The sequence below is a fragment of the Diceros bicornis genome, chromosome 27 (genome assembly GCF_020826845.1).
Source record: "Diceros bicornis minor isolate mBicDic1 chromosome 27, mDicBic1.mat.cur, whole genome shotgun sequence".
NCBI lineage: Eukaryota > Metazoa > Chordata > Mammalia > Perissodactyla > Rhinocerotidae > Diceros > Diceros bicornis.
The window spans coordinates 4,293,328-4,310,418 of NC_080766.1; the positions used below are offsets into that span (position 1 = coordinate 4,293,328).

Sequence of the window (17,091 nt, forward strand, 5' to 3'; positions counted from 1 at the left end):
AAATATACGGTTTATATGATAGATATATAGATACATACATACACACATATATGCATGCATGCAAACATAGATACATAGACAAATACAAAATTCCATGTCTAGTTATATCTACACAAATAATAATATTTTAACAGAATATTTATTATAATGGTATTAATTATGTGATTTGGAAAATGTTTGTGAAATACGTTTGTGAAAATAATTGCTAATAAAATTTTTATTTGGCTCATGAATATTAAAATAAAGAATATAATTTCTCATCCATAGAAAATTTAGAATTTTCCTCTATGATTATGGAATGTACTTATGAATCATATCTATCTTATCTATCTAACTGTCTCTATTTCTACAGTGTTGAAAGCACCTTGCAGACAGGGTCAATGTCTTTTTTACTCCCTGCAGCAAATGACAGGTGATGGGCAGTGACTTGTACTCCATAAAATATTTGTATTTCTTTGAAAATAATATTTGCTGAAATAATAAAAAAAAACAGACCTTCTAAATTTAAACAATTTATATAGATATAAATTTGATATATATATATCTCTCACCAAAACGATATCTCTGAGTGGAGACTATTTTGGCATTATAGCATATGCTTCTTTTCTGATGGGACAGCACTATGTGAGAGAGAGACGGTCTTCTATATTACAGCAGACCAAGGGTGCTTTAAATAAAGAAAAGGAAATATTTCTGTCTTACATCAATGTTATTTATGGCTTACTTTAGGATTTAAAAAATTTTATTAATATATTTATTATTAATAAATTTATTAATTAATTTAAAATTTATTAATTTTTTAAATTTTAAATTTTTATTTTAACCGATGTCAATCTTGGCAGTACAAAAAGGCTGAAGAAGATTGCACAAAAATTTTTAAAAAATATAAACTGTTAACATTTGGATGTTGCAAGATAAAGACGTAACTTTACAATCTTCCTCTTGCTATTTAGTCCCAGCAAATCTCAGTTTTACTTTAAACTTTGATTACCTATTTGCTTGGCACAATATCAGAGGCTGTCTCTAACATTTTCAGCAATTGATTCTATATCTATGCATTTTATGTGCACAGATTAGTAGCTAGATACATAATACATACATAAAGACAGAGATATATGAATGTATATAAAGTCTTCTACTTACACGCAAGAAACTGTCCAAGGAACCATTCTCCATGTATTCTGTGACAATCATAACTGGTTTACCTAGATATATGGTAAACAATAAATTAAATATATAATCATCAGTAGGGTTCAACAGCTTAATCACAGGGATACATTCTGAGAAATGCCTTGCTAGTCAATTTCATCATTGTGTGAACATGATAGCGTGTACTGAAAAGGAACAGAATTTGTCCCAAACTGTATTTCTTCGACATGAGGATTATTTTAGGCTGATTATTTGTAAGAAACAAAAGACTCAGAAAGTTTTTCTTATTAACTCCACCTTAACTGTCTAAAAGAATTCAGATGAAAAAAATCTGCCTCAGGAAGGGAGCTGTCACCTTAGCATAACATGAACTAGGTGGTAGACAGGGAGGAACCTAGAAAAGCCTGTTTGTTGGGCTTCTTCTGTTCCTGTGGCCAAACACTTGTTTCCCAAACATTTGCTCCTTTTCACCCACCTGTGAACTGCCTTCCTTCCCTTTGAAGTTCCTGACTCTCCCCAGCCCCAACATCTTCCTTTGTCTTTAGCTGAGGATGGTATTCAAGGTGAGGGCTTTGGCCATTCTGGTAAGTTACTCTGTTTTTCTGGGTTTCTCCCATGTATACATGCTATTAAACTTTTGTTTGTTTTTCTCCTGTTATTCTTTCTCATGTCAATTTAATTCTTAGACCAGCCAAATGAACCTAGAAGAGTAGAGGAAAAGTTCATCCTCCTCTACGGTACTTACACAAACCTAGATGGTATAGCCTACTACACACCTAGGCTATACGGTACTCATCTTATGGGACCACCATCATATATGCGCCCATCGCTGACCGAAACATCATTACGCTGCATGTGACTGTAATACACTTGGATACCCCTTATTAATTACAAAATGTCAAAGCTTTCCCTGTCTTCCAAATTTTGCAAAGTTTCAATGAAAAAAAATAGATTTCAGTAGAAAATAAAACTAAAAAGAAAAAAATTGAAGAAGATTGGTTTTCAGAGCAAAGGCCCGTAATCTATGATATCTAGATTGGCTTCCTTGGTATGGCTTTCTGTGAACACAAAACATGGCCTTTTCTTCCCTCTAATTGCACCTTCACTGATCTAGAAAATCAAGTATTTCTGCCTTCAAGCCCAAAAGAGAGTCATGAATTCCACAATCCTTTATTCTTTCTACACGTATTTACAGAGCTATGTGCTGGGTGTTCTTTTTTGTGCTGGTTAGTCAGAAGCAAGTAAATCAAAGTCCCTTCCTTTATGGATTCTACATGTGAATTACATAACAATTAAGACTAACAATTATAACCTATTTTTCTGTATTCAATGAACACATTAAAAATTATAAAATCCATGCTATGTATATAAGGAAAATAAAATTTAACTTATAATCACCATTTTGGAATTATGTTGGCTTAAATACCATTAAACCTTTTAACAAGCATTTTAATGTATTTTTATAGCACTTATGTGCAAGATGCAGGTTTAATTATTTTATATATACTAAGATTAATTATCATAATTTCCATTTTACACATGAGAAAACTGAGACATACAGAGCTTAATTAACTTGTTGAACATCACATAGCTAGTATGTTATAAAGCCAAAATTTGCAACCTGAATACACTATGCTGTTACTTTGGGAAATTTATACTGAGGGAAACATTTAAAATACAAAAAAGCATTAGACACAAAGGTGCTAAATATAACAATACAGATCTACAAATAGAATTAATGTTCAACTATAGGTAATGGTTTAGACAACTGTTGGGTGTCAATTCTATGGATTACTGGGAATTAAAATGATGACAAAGACTATAGTATGTCAGACAATTGTTACAGTATAATGTTTTGTGAACAAAGCTGAAAATACAATTCTATTTACATTATGATAACTAGGAAAATAAGAAAGGCAAAACAAACATTTATAAAGGAAAAGGAAATACGGAAAGTGGACATTTTTGAGATACAGGAAACACTAGTAAATTTTTTCCACGATTAGAACCATGTAACGTTGCTCTAGGACTTGGCACGCAGTACGCCACTTCAACCACACATCATCTGTATGCTTTGGTCATGTGCATCTTCCCTTTTTATGGTTTCCTCAACTGAAAGCATTGTGGATTTAAGACACTTTCTGAAGTTACACAGTTAACTAGTACTCCAGCAGATCCCCAACTTGCTAACTCTGGTTTCAAAGCCTACATGCATTACCACATTGTAATTCTCTTCCTTTATTGGTGTATAATATTATTTTAATTATAAATCTATCATGTTGCAAAAAGAAGGAAAATCACTCCTCTTCTAACTCGAGAAGATCTGAGTTGTGTCGATTGACTTCGAACAAATAATAGATTTTTAACAAACGTCCATATACTAATTGTAGAACACATTTTAACTTTTCCTCATATATGCCTTCTATATCATGCAGGTTGGTTTGCCATTCTGATGGTGGAAAACAGCTTTCTTTTCTTGCTTTTTCCTTTCATAGGTGAAAACTCTTAATTCACACTAGTTGTGAATTATGCCTTAGTACCATGTAGGTTATAATTACTATATTTAGTACTTGACTATACCCCAAATTGTATGTCTTATTTATTAAGAGGTGAGAAAAATTATTTAAATTCTATAAAATTTCTCAGATAATTTTCATATATGTAACAATCAATTGATACATCAATCTATTTTCATTAAGAGGCTGATTTAGTTATATAATTTTGGGTAACACATCACATATATCTATTTAATCTGGTAATGTCGGGAAAGTCATTTTAGCCAAAACCTTGAGCCTCCAGAACTTGCTTCTTCAAAATTCAACCTAAGCTTTATTTGACAATATTCAGGAAGAAAGGAAAGACTCAACATTTCCTTGGAAACTTCTGTCTCTCCTGAACTAGTAAATCAAATGCCTAAAGACCAGTCCCAGAGACCTGACCTGAAATGAATGAATGAATGAATGAATGTAATCCTACATATGCATGTTCTCCACAAATCACTGTGAGCTTTTATGGTCTTTCTCTAATACAATCCCAGGAAGAACAATATGCTGGCAACGTTCAACGCATCCCTCAACTGCACTCACAGATGTTTTGCCAGTGCAGCTGGCTCTCAATTACAGTGGCCGGGTCCCAGGTTTGAGTCCTACCACGACCTCTGCTTATCACTCTTTTCCTTCCGGCTCCCAGCCACGTGACCATTTCATTTCTTGTTAGCATGTCTAGTAGAATGTTTGGCAAAGGAAATAAAAGTAGCCGAAAAAAAATCAAACCAATCAATTAAGCCAAAGCCCCATGACCATTCAGAAATCAGATCAGGCTGCATTTCGCTCTATAATTTAGGTATTTGTAAACAACATCAGTTAAGATGGGCAAGTCTGAAAATGTGCTTTGCATTAAGTTCAAAGATTCGGCAAACCCAAATGTACAGACCAAGTAAACAGAATCACAAATATTCTACCTTGGAAAGCAGTATCTTCATTTAGTTTCCCTTGTGATTTAGATTATGACAAATAGGGTTAAAGGAAAAGAGGCTGTCTGCAATCATGGTGAGAACTAGCTCTAACACAAACAAATGTAGCTGGAAATTATTTATAAAATGTCAGCTCATCTGCACACAATGCAACATATTTCTATCCAAATCTGCCTGCTCTTTCATGTGTGTTTGATGTAGAAATGACATTATCTGCTTCCTCAAGACAGAACGTGTATCACTCACTGCCCTCAGAGATCCTAAAATGCATCAGAGTATACAGATTAAACTCAGTGAAATTATTGTTGGATGACTAGCTGAACTGAAACTCCATCAAAAATGAGCACAACAAAATTTGCAGCGAGATTTTGCTATTGTTCTTACATTGATTTATGAGTACACATCTAATCTTGATCTTTCATAATTATAGGGTTAAAGGAAGTAAATCAGTCTGTTACAATCAGTTCATTTCCCTAACCATCCCCAGTGGCTCGGAGATATTACTAATCATTGAACCACTGTTTGATGACAGAAGAAGTGATTCTACATGTCTAAGAATTCCAGGTTCAGCACTATTAATTTAACAACAATTTTCTTCATCACGTTTTCTATAACAAGAAAAGTAAGATAATGTGATAAATATATAGCCATAGAAATCTATTGCAATTATCAAATAAACGTTGGCCTTACATTAAAATATTTTCATTCAAACATAAAATGTATTCATCAATGATTAAAATATTACAAATTACTGAAATTTAATTCACTTCCAAAGGAAATGCTATTAACTCCTATTAACAGCAATTGTGTCTTACATACTCTGTCTTATTTTCAAAAGACTTAAACACACTCTAATACATGAGTGTGATTTACAAAATCAAAATATTTGACCTTAGCATCCAGCATGTAATCAGAATCAGGGTAGAGCCAAAAAGCATAACAGGAGAAGGAAAATTGAAGAAAACTGACAAAATATGCTTCATTGTTGCCAGGAAAGAAGATCTGAATCACCTTTGATTAGAAAGAAAATGTTTTGGTTATAGATTTTCATGTACTATACCTAACTAATAGAAATATTGTAATGAACTAATTTAGGGTATTTTTCTGAGGGTTTCCCATTAAATCATATAAAAATACAGGACAATTTTGTCCAAATTCCTTTTTTTTTTTTTTTTGGTGAGGAAGATTGGCCCTAAGCTAACATCCATTGCTAATCTTCCTCACCAATAGAGGAAGAGGAATCTTTCTCTTTTTACTGAGGAAGATTAGCCCTGAGCTAACATCCATGCCCATCTTCTTCTATTTTGTATGTGGGATGCCTGCCATAGCATGGCTTGATAAGCGGTGTGCAGGTTGGCACCTGGGATCCGAACCTGTGAAGCCCGCATCACCGAAGCCTCGTATGTGAACTTGACGACTATGCCACCCAACCGGCCCCTCCAAATTCCATTTTAATCAAGACATTATTCAAGACATTAAGAATGACCCTTATTACATCTGGTGGTCTAGGAGTTAATGTGGTCAGGGGCCAACTCTGTTTTCTCCATAGTTCTAAATCCAGCACCTAGCAGAGTGCCAGTTACCATGACACCATGTCTATCACTTCAGGCTGCCTAAGTATAATCTCTCTTCAAACTCAGGCTGAGAGACACTTTCTCCAAGTCCTCCTCGGCCAACCACACTCTATCATCTTCAAACATCGAGCCCTTTACATTCAGCTGACTTTAAAATTTTTAAATTTATTTATGCTTAATTGGAAACAAAATTTAATACCTTTAAAGACAGGAACAATATTTCTAGTCTCTCTTATTCTATTCAGAGCTGATTTGTACAAGGAGTGCAATAATGACTAATGAATATAGTAATCTGAATGCCCTGTTTGATTTTACAACTGCAGTTTAGTTTTTTTCCTTTTCAAGCTTTCTGCCTTTTATTTATTTTCTTGTCTAATTACAACAACCAAGACCTTAAGTACAATAATGAATTGAAGTGATGAGAGCAGTCTTCTTGTTTCTACTTTAAAAGAAACATTTTTAGGGGCCGGCCTGGTGGCGCAGCAGTTAAGTGCGCATCCTCCACTAGGGCAGCTCGAGTTTCACGGGTTCAGATAACAAGCATGGACCTATGTACCACTTATCAAGCCATGCTGTGGCAGCGTCCCACATGTAAAGTAGAGGAAGACGGGTACAGATGTTAGCCCAGGGCCAATCTTCCTCAGCAAAAAGAGGAGGATTGGCAATAGATGTTAGCTCAGGGCTAATCTTCCTCACCAAACAAAAAAAAGAAATGCTTTTAAGGTTTCACCGTTGAATACGATGTTTCTAGGCTTATTTGTTTTTGTTTTGGGGCTGTTTACGTACATTTATCAGGCATACATATTTTCTATCTATGATAATGCCATGAAAAATTTTTAAATTAAAATGTTTGCTTATTTTCTGCATCTATTGAGACTGACTTTTGCTTTTTTATCTATTAATGTTGTGAAGGATTAAATACTAAAACAACTTTGCATTCTTGGAATAAACTAAGCTCAGGCATAATATCATTTTTATTAAAAATAAGAGCTACGGCTGCATAAGTATTCCACTGTTACTGAAGTTTTTTTATGTGTTATACTGACCCGTTATTTCCCTTTTGATAATATTCTTGTGTGATCTGGTATCAAGATATCACTAGACTCATGTGTTACGGGTGTTTCTTTTTCTCACTTTCTGCAAGCATTTGTTAAGACCAGAATTACTCAGACAGTTATTAAACAAGTGGATCATTATATTTCTTCTTGCTTTAGGAGAGTTACTGTATATTTAAACTAGCACTCTTTAAAGGGCAGTCTTTGAGCACATGCAAGTCATGGTCTAACAGATTTTGGAAGCTGAATTTAATCTTTCAAAAATATCAGAAACTCATCCTATCTAAATGATTGGGGAAAATACACAACCCATTTGTTTATAATTGAAATGTGGCCAATTCAAACAAGATATATAAGTGACAATGATGAAGAATAGGGAAAGTTCTTTAAACACATAAAAACAGCATTCTCTGCCTTATTATTTTCTCCAATATATTGAGCAGAGATTTCCCTAGCTTTGTTGATGTGGGCACTTGTTCTGAACTCATTTGTCAAGTTACAGTCATTAATGCATGATAACAACTTGTGTCATCAGTTTCCTAAATGTATTAATTCTAACAAACTGTTTTGGTAAATTATTAATAAAATAAACACACACACACACACACACATACAGTCATGCATTGCTTAACAATTGGGATATATTCTGAGAAACGCATCTTTAGGCAATTTCGTCACGGTGCGACCACCATCCAGTTACACAGACCTAGATGCTATAGCCTGCCACACACCTGGGCTGTATGGTACGAATCTTATGTATATGCGGCCATTTCTGACCTAAACGTCCTTATGCGGTGCAAGACTGTGTGTGGTCTGTTAGGACCACGACACGGAATGCAGTGCCTTGAGGCAAGTGCAGAAGAAAACGTTTAGAGAGAAGCAAACGGGAAACGCAACAACAATTTCGCATCGTTGGTGAAGAATGACGTCTTCTTCCAGGAATGCCCCCTTATCACACACGCAGGTGACAGGAAGGTGCAAACAATGACCAAGCATTTGGTGTAAAGTGGACACCCACACCAATATAGAAAGCTTTTAATGACGAGAAATCTTTTCACTGTTCTCCCCATGACATTCCTCAATAATGCAAAGTTACAGTTAAGTTGCGTTATTATTTTTTTTAATTTTTAGAAAATAATCCTTCCCTAAATAACAAGAAAAAAACTACATCAATCTCTCCTATTATAATTCCTTCTATTTCACTAGGTGAAAAGTGGCCAGTGGAAGGTCTTCTTGGAGTCTGAACATCATTTGACTAATGATGTGATGGCAGAAATATCAAACATTTGCTAAAGTCAAGTTCCATCTTTTCGAATTTCGACTAAAATTGATAACACACGTCAGTACCAAGGTCTGAGCCGCGGCCGTGCCCCTAGCTTTCTGCTGCTTTGAAGATCAGAGACTCTCTCACCTTCTCTCGTTTAAGACCATCAGGCTCAAAAGGTACCATTAAAATTGTTTACGGCTCAATTCAAATAAATGAAAATATAATGGTTGCATAACAGCTTTCTCTAAATGACTTTGAAAATGATACATTATAATAGACCTAGTGTTTCACAGCACACAATTAATAGCAATAATAAAAGGAATTATCTTTAAACCAAAAAAGGACTTGTTTTCAAGAAGTTTCTTCTATATTCCCAAGATTAATTGGTACAATCTTCTCAAAGTCAACCAGAAGTGGTACTTTAGATTTTCACAGTTCTATCTCACTTAACAGTGTATTCCTCTGGAATCTCACTGATCTGTACAGTGTCGGGAAACAGTCAAGCAGAGCTGCTCATCCGCATCACAGGCGGAGAAAGCAAGTCTGTGAGCAGTTGGAATGCCGGATCTCAGGTCAGTCGAGTTTAGTCAGAACCCGACCCTCTGATTCCTAATCCAGATACGGATCACTTGCTTTTCCTCTTTAAACACAATTTTCTTCATAAAATTATAGGCTCTGCACCATTCTAGCTGTGTGTGTTCCTGAACTTTGAGTGTAAATTGTTTTAGCAGTCATATTGTCTCAGGAAACAAAGAAAACACCAGTGGATTCAATAACTACTTCTGGTGACAAAGTTGCATTATTTATATGCTAAATGCAACATATTAACTTTATTCTAAGGCATTTCTATTTCCTCTCAGATGTTACAGGGTGCCAGACTTAGAGCTTTTAAATATGCCACTAAAGAAGTTCAAAATTGAATTCTGGGTCTACTGCTCTAGTGTGTGTGCATTATATGGGCTGCCTGGGATTTATATAGTCAGAGTTGGCAGACATGCTTATTTGACCAGAGAGATATATCAAATTTAGAACTTTCACCCTAAGAATAAGCCAGTTGTAATCCATATTAGAATGTTACAAAATCAGTCTTGAATTAGACTTTTAATGTATAATACTTGCAATTTTAAAGGTCAATTTTTTTTCTCACTGTTTTTTTTTCCTGCATTTTGGTCTTGGGAATTGTTTTATGGTGACCATAATTCATATTTGAATATGTCACTTTTATATTTAAAGAAAATCTGTCCCAATAATTATGGTCTGATGTTGCCTACCATTCAGAAAATGAATTTATAGGAAACAGCAAACTAACAAGTTGTTTTTAATAATTCATAACACTGGAAATGAAAAATCAACTCACAGTTGATAAAATATGAGCCTATCAATAAGCTTAAATTTAAACCTGATATTTAGTTTGATAGTCACTTTTCTCTCATTTTTTCCTAGTCGTCAGTCTGGGAGAAGTGAGGTGACAATTCTGCCCACGCTAAGATGTACTCTTCTTCCCCATCACTCCCTGAGTGATACAAGCAGTTACACAAATGCACTGTTCTTAAACGTGTTCAATTTAATGACTCGACACTGAAGAAAGGCCTATTGGTAGAAGAAACTGTTCTTTTATTCATTCATTCAATCAATCAATCAATTTTTATTCCTTAACATTAGTAAATCAAGTAACTACTATGATCCACGTTCTATTTTAGTCACTGTTTATCAAATAACATGCATTTTTGCCCTCTATGAGAGTTTACCTTTGTTTCAGGTGTTAAGGGTTATTAAATATCTCCAGAAAATTTCTGAAGTTTGAGGGATGCCCTGCTATAATCAAATTATTATAGAAGATAAAAAATTCAAGATATAAAAGAATAAGCAGGATACAAGAATGAAAAAAAAGAAACCCATTTTTGTCCAGAGTTGGGGACAGAGGTGAAACCAACAGACTGTTTCCAATGCCGTCTTTAGCACTTTGTAGTTAGACGAGCAGTTATTGTTTGCTCAAATGTAAAATGGAATTTTCATATCTAATTCACAGGGCAGTGGTAAGAATGAAATAACGTCCATACTACAATTTCAGGCACATAACAGTCACTTCATAAAGAAAACCTGTGAAAATTGAGAGTTAAAAGAGGACCAGCTACAGAAGTACACAGGAATTTCCCCTCCCAGTGAGGTTCAGGATGTGCAGGACTGCCTCGTGGTGAGGGGGGTGAGGAGGTGAGGGGAAGAGATGGCTACTTGACTATTACAACACCAGTGAGATGTGACTCTATAACTCTGGAGATATTAACAGTATGGTTTTGCCCTGAAGGAACAAAAGAGTTCACACCTTTTCCCAACCCTTACTACTACCAACAAGTGTTTTTATTATTAATTTAAAAATGTTTTTCATCAGAAAATATTTCAGTGTTACTACCAGTATGGGCTAATTTTTAGGGATACAAAGGAAAAAAATACTTTTTACAAGACTTAATATGTGCTTACAGTTTATGGTTAAGTTCTTCTACATGGTTAAATTCTTAACCCCATTTATTATATAAGAAAACTCTAAAGGAAATCAAAGTATATTTCAATTATACATGCTCTTGTGAGGAAGGAATTACCTTTTTAGTCACACTAAAACGAGAATAGGTATTAGTGCCATTTGGAAAGTGCTCCATGAAATGTTAAAGAAAAATATCCTTGTGAAAATATAACGTGTGATGTCTGTTGGTAACGTAGAATACGTAAATGCGGTGCCAGTGAGTTATCCCCACAAGGATGCCAGATTCCCTGCCATATGTTGTCTTTCACTCTAAGGAGTTTGCTGCCAATTTAGCTTATTCTTTACCCTGTGCTCCAAAAATCTTGAGGGGAAAAAAAAAATCCCAGAGCATTCTTAAGAGGTTTTCATTGGGAGTGGAGCCAAAAATCACATATCTGCCTCAAGGGATTTAAGCCTTTTAAGCCTGGCTGGAGAAACCATCATGGAAATCAGTTAAATCCCTATCACGGGCTGTGAGCCAGAGCTTCCCCAGACCCGTCAAGAGTCCCTCTGGGACTTGAGATCAGAACTATCCGAAATCCACAGAGAACCGGGAAAAGGCCTGGGTCTCATGTGATCCCAATCTTTACAGCTCAGAAGCATTCCCAAAACTCCCATCACTCTCCTAAAGCCAGGGGGGTAACGATGTGGAAGTTTAACGGAAGCTGCTGAACAACAAAAGAAAAGCGGCTGGGGGCCCCCGGAAACTCCCGCCAAAACTGAATCATGTTTCCTTTGCTGCTTTACACAACAGGAAGTGCTCCACCATCCGCTTCCTAACTATCTGTTAATCAGCATGTCTTAAACTGGTCCAGTGTCTAGCTCTCAATTGTTTTAAAGCTTTTAAAGATCTAGAATAGCACTACCAATATAATACTAGTTAAATATCTTCACTCTGTTGTCAAAGAAAGACATGTTAATCCTAAACTGGTTTTTGTTAGGACTGACAGACACTTATGAAAAAAAGATCAAAATTCTTAAATGATTGAGTTTGGGGTTAAACAAGCTCTGCTCAACTTACACAAAAGTCGGTCTTGTGACTTGACTTACTTTTAGTGACAACTCCCTCTAGGCGAATGATATTGGGGTGGTCAAACTGTCCCATAATGCTTGCTTCTCCCAGGAAGTCTCTCCTCTGCTTTTCTGTGTATCCAACTTTCAGGGTCTTAATGGCCACTGAAATCTCTTTTTTTGAAGGAAGTTTTAAGCGACCACTGCACACCTCTCCAAATTCACCTGTTAGAATGCGGAAGAACAAAACAACAACAAAGGTAAGGAATAATGTAATAAAAAAACATCAGTAGAGAGCAGCTGTTTCCTCTCAATAATTCCATTCAAAATATTTACGCCTTTGACCTGCAAGGTGTACACTGTGGGTCTCTAAATTATTGTGGAAGATGGTAATCCGAGACGCCCTAGGACATCCACACGCTGGCGGAAAATGAATCCTGTGAGGAGCCCCACATATTCTGAAGCACCACACTGTGCACAACGCAACAGAAAAGAACAACGGGAAAGTTGACAACTATATCTGTTAGACTTGTCACTTCTTGTTCTTAGAGAGCTACCATTTCCTTACGGTAATCAATAGACCAGAGCAGATATTATGGGTTGAGCATTGGATTGAATTTCAGATGTTTCTAATGATTCTGTTTTTACTACGAGGACCAATTTAGCTATATACCTGGACTCTCTGAAAATGAAAACGAGAGCATCTGTTATCAATTCATTTTATTGGAGTATCGGTATGTTGCATTAGTGACATACTAGTTGTAAAGTTCTCTGGGCTTCTGAAAGGGGAACAATAATCTAACAGTATCAAATAAGAGATAGCACATCTTATCTATAGAATCACTGTAGAAATATTTTCTTAAATTCAATGTCTTCGGTAAGCTGTTTTAAATGCATAATGAATCCCGAATTTATTGAAAATGGGCCGAGTTGCTGATTTTTAAATAGTCTAATCCAATTGATATAAAACTGCCTAGAACTGGTCTGGGCAGTGGCTTCGTACACATTGTATGGAGAAGGTTTACTCATCCCCCTCTCATTCAATTTGGAGCTTATCGAGAGCAGACCCTTGACACTCATTTCTCCAACCCCACTGCGTCACAGGGATGGCCACAGAGTGGTACCATTCACAGATGTTCCTTGCTCAGAGAGCACATCCTAATATTGTGTGGATTATTAGATCTGTTTTGTACAACATTGAAAAAAGAGTTTTTAATATCAAATGAGAGGTTTTTCTGAAAAGGATTGATTACATGATTAATTTTCAGGCTCTCTGTGGGATAAAATAACATTCTCTGTCTAACCTTCTCAGCGTGAGTTTTTGTACAAGCTCCATGCCTCATGTGTCAGCCAGAGAGAAGGTGTCAAGAAGAGAGACACTTCTCTATTTGTTGTCCCAGGACGTGGTTCACAGAGCAGCCACAGAGCAGCAGGTGACCCTACTGATTTACCAACAGCATCACCACAAATGACTTGCTCTCTCCAGGAAGCTCTAAACAACCCTGGATTTGACTCTTTCTCAAGAATCCAATCTTGCCACTACTCAAAACAATGACTTATGCTGTAACTTGTCAAAGTCACTTGAGGTCTAAAAGCAGTTATTCATGCATTTATTTAATAAATACTCATCAACTGGCAACAGTATGACAGACACTACAAAAAACAGAGATAAAATGACAAATAGGTCAGGTCTAGTTTCTTCCCTCTGGGGAAGTGTAGAGAAGATAGCAGTATTTGCAGTAGAGTGTCCTTAGGATTGCAGAGAATTAGGGGCAGAGCTTGAGAACGCTCATGGATCTTTCTAAATCCCAGGGAGAATATGTCATTATAGATGTGTATTAGGAGTAGGAGAAGTTATGATGTAAAAGAAATCACTGTTAGAATGTGTAAGCAAGAGGAGGAGTTTCTTTCTTTATACGGGGCTATTGGGACATCGCCAGAGAGCTCCAGCTCCCTTTGTGTCAACACAACGTCTGGACAAACCATAAGGTGGCATCCATAATGAACTTTCACTTTCCGAAAGAAAGCTCTGCCATTCTGTGTCAACATGGCGTACTGGATCATGTTTTAAATTTGGATGTCATCGCCGCTTATTTTAAGCAGTGAGCCACTTATTAGTTTCCAGGACAGACTCCACAGAGCTGTGGGACAGAGCATGGGCTCTGGAGCTGGGTTGTCTAGGGTCTAAATCTGCCTCTGTCTCTAATTAGCTGTGTGATTTTGAGTGAGTGTCTGAACCTCTCTGTGCCTTTGTCGCCTTATCTATAACACAGGAACACTCACTGTGTCTACATCATAAGGCTTCTGTGCAGTTAAAGGAATTAATGTATGTGAAGCACTTAGAACCATGCAAGACACACGGTGCCATCTCAGAGTCAGCCGATATGACCGCTTTGAGTTCAGGAAGGATCAATTATTTATCTGCCTCTCAAGACTTTCTGTCTAGACAAAATTGAAGACTGAATATAAAAGTTCTTTTTAAAATGCCACACTCTGTGTTAATGTGAAAGATGGTTGGAGGTCACCCTGGACCAGTATCTGTAAGGAGAGCGTCACGTGACAGCCCCTCACCAGGGGGACCGGGGGCGGGGGTGGGGGGGCGGACAGGGCGAGGATCCTGAATTTCCAGTGGCCAATTAGAGCTCCTCTCTGTTCTCCCTGGGATGTCTGGACTCACGTCCACGTGTATCTCCCTTCAAATTCAGAAAACCATGTTTCAATCAGGCTAAATTTTAAAAATCACAAAATATAGAAATGTGATTATATCATCCGATATGTCTAGAAATGGTCATCAATCTATTACGGTAAACATAAAAATGTTAAATATTAATTCAGTTCTCTTTATAATAACTTAAAAGAACTGTGTCAGAAAAATTAACGCAGACTAGGCTAACATAACGCCCGATCTGTCCATCTGGCCGAGTCTGACATTGTCTCGTCCAATTAACTTTGCACCTACGAGAAAGAAAACTCAGCTCCCGTCATTTCTAAGTAAAAGCACAGCTACAAGAAAATCGTTGGGAAGACACTGTTGGATGTTTTTATTCAGTAAGTGCAGCAGTTTTCATTTGACTTTGGAAATAAAGTGTGGTCTACAAGAATGGGTACACTATAATCTGATTTAAGGTATACAACGCAACATTGCTCAAAATCAAATTTGTTACCCACACTAATTTCATTTAAACTAGAGAAAAAATGTACTTGTGTTTAAGCAGAATGACCCTCTGCACCAGCCTCAAAGCCCCTTCTCCTTGCTCTGGGCCTTAGCGAGCATTCTCGCTGGTGAGAAGCCCGTTTTCACTGCTTTCAGAAGAGAAGCGTACTAAAAACACATATTGAACAAGCTGGTGTCTCAGCTGAGCACTGTACGTAAGTTATCTCAATTAATCCTCACCAAAATCCTAGAAGAAGGCATGACTGTGAACAGCAGTGTCCAGCGTGGACTTTGAAGTTGGAAAGTACAAGCTTTAAATTCTGGTTTCCTAATTAATAACTACGTGGCCATGGGCCAGTCAAAATTCCAGCTTTTGTTTCCTCCTGTGGTGAGGTGGAGATAGTGACACCTATCTAAAAGGCTGACACAGTTACATACCACGGGGACATGGAGCACAGAACAGCAGTGGAGTAAGTATTTTCTACCTTCAGAAATTTTCAGTATTTAATCTTTGAAATAATGGTTAGATTGAGGAATAAAATTAGCATTTTAGTCATTATGAATTCCTCACTAATAAAAATTTACTACTTTGAGAAAGTTAATTCCTGGCTCAATTTTAATTTTGTCATTTGCAATATGGGTATAATTTTCCTGATTATTCAATGTATAAATAAGAGTTTTTGTTAAACCTATCTCTTTGTATAAAAGCTCTGACAGAAAATTAGAGAATTAGCCCACATACATACAGTCTTTCTGTTACTTAACTGACTGTGAAAGTTCTGTCATTGATTGAAAGATTCAGCATTTTAACAATGGAAGATAGCTGCTAATCAATTGTTTAGTTATTAATTTTTTATGGACATTATTTTTAAAAATTAAAAAGGTTACAGGAAGTGGTTAAGTATATAGATGAAAGAAGGCTGGACACGAGTGGATTGTTCTTAAGTTGTTGTAGAAACGGGTACATGCAGGTTCATTATACTATTATATTATATTGTATATTGTGTATATTATACTGAAACCTTCCAGGAGAAGCATAACCGACCTTGAAGATAAACCTATTTGTAAACAAAATAGGCACAGTTTTATTGCCCTTAATGTGGCAAATGAGAATATTGGCTACAAAACCCTGAAAATGAGGCATGTCTAATTTTTTTCAAATACGTTGGAATAGAGAAAAGAAAAAGAAGACCTGTACTAATCTTTAATGCACATCAGGAAATATTGAGTAATTCAGTCTAAGTAGCCCTTCCCTCTACCTCATTTCTCAGATGCCATTTTTAACCAGTGTGTTTTGTCTCGCACCACTGGCTCCCCATATCTGGCTCTGTCAATAGCATCTGCGTATTTAAGCTTTTACTAAGGCACAGGGCCCCAGATTTCAAGGTCCCAGTGTGTCTGTCTGGCCTTCTGGACACTGGCTGAGCGTAAGTGGGTTTTCTTCCTCTCATCAGATTCCCCAGTTGAGTGTGCAGGCTTTTGCTGCACATGCCCTGGGGGCCTCCGAGCTGGAGCACAGTGTACTCTCCTGCGGCAGCACTAAAACCAGCATGACAAACCCCCGCAGCACTGAGCAGTCCCAGAGTAGAACCGTACAAATGAGAGTAATTAATATACATTTGTCTCAACTGAAATAATACAGATGTACAGCGACTGTGCATATTCTTAAGTCTCAGACTGTGAAAACAATAAGTACCTACTCTCGTGTCCTTTCATGAGTCGCTAGTTTCATATTTTAATATTACCTGCATATGTAAGTTTTAGGAGGATAAAACATTTAAAAAGTTAGAAGAGAAGATTCAGTAAATTATTACTTTATTTAGATAACATGAATTACTCAGGTTGTCCCGCTTGAAGAGTAAATACTGCTTGAGTTCTAAATACTACTTTG

The 17,091-nt window shown here is 36.5% G+C and overlaps 1 protein-coding gene across 2 annotated transcripts in view; it reads right to left on the reverse strand.

Moving 5' to 3' along the window:
- EPHA3 (EPH receptor A3) overlaps nucleotides 1-17,091 on the reverse strand; it is a 355,543-nt gene that overhangs the window by 39,428 nt on the left and 299,024 nt on the right. For both annotated transcript variants that reach the window (XM_058570678.1, XM_058570677.1), the window contains exons 11-12: nucleotides 12,086-12,271; nucleotides 1,144-1,205 (exon numbers count right to left, since the gene is read on the reverse strand). In XM_058570678.1, coding sequence (XP_058426661.1) covers nucleotides 1,144-1,205; nucleotides 12,086-12,271 — 248 coding nt within the window. The remainder of the gene's footprint in view (nucleotides 1-1,143; nucleotides 1,206-12,085; nucleotides 12,272-17,091) is intronic.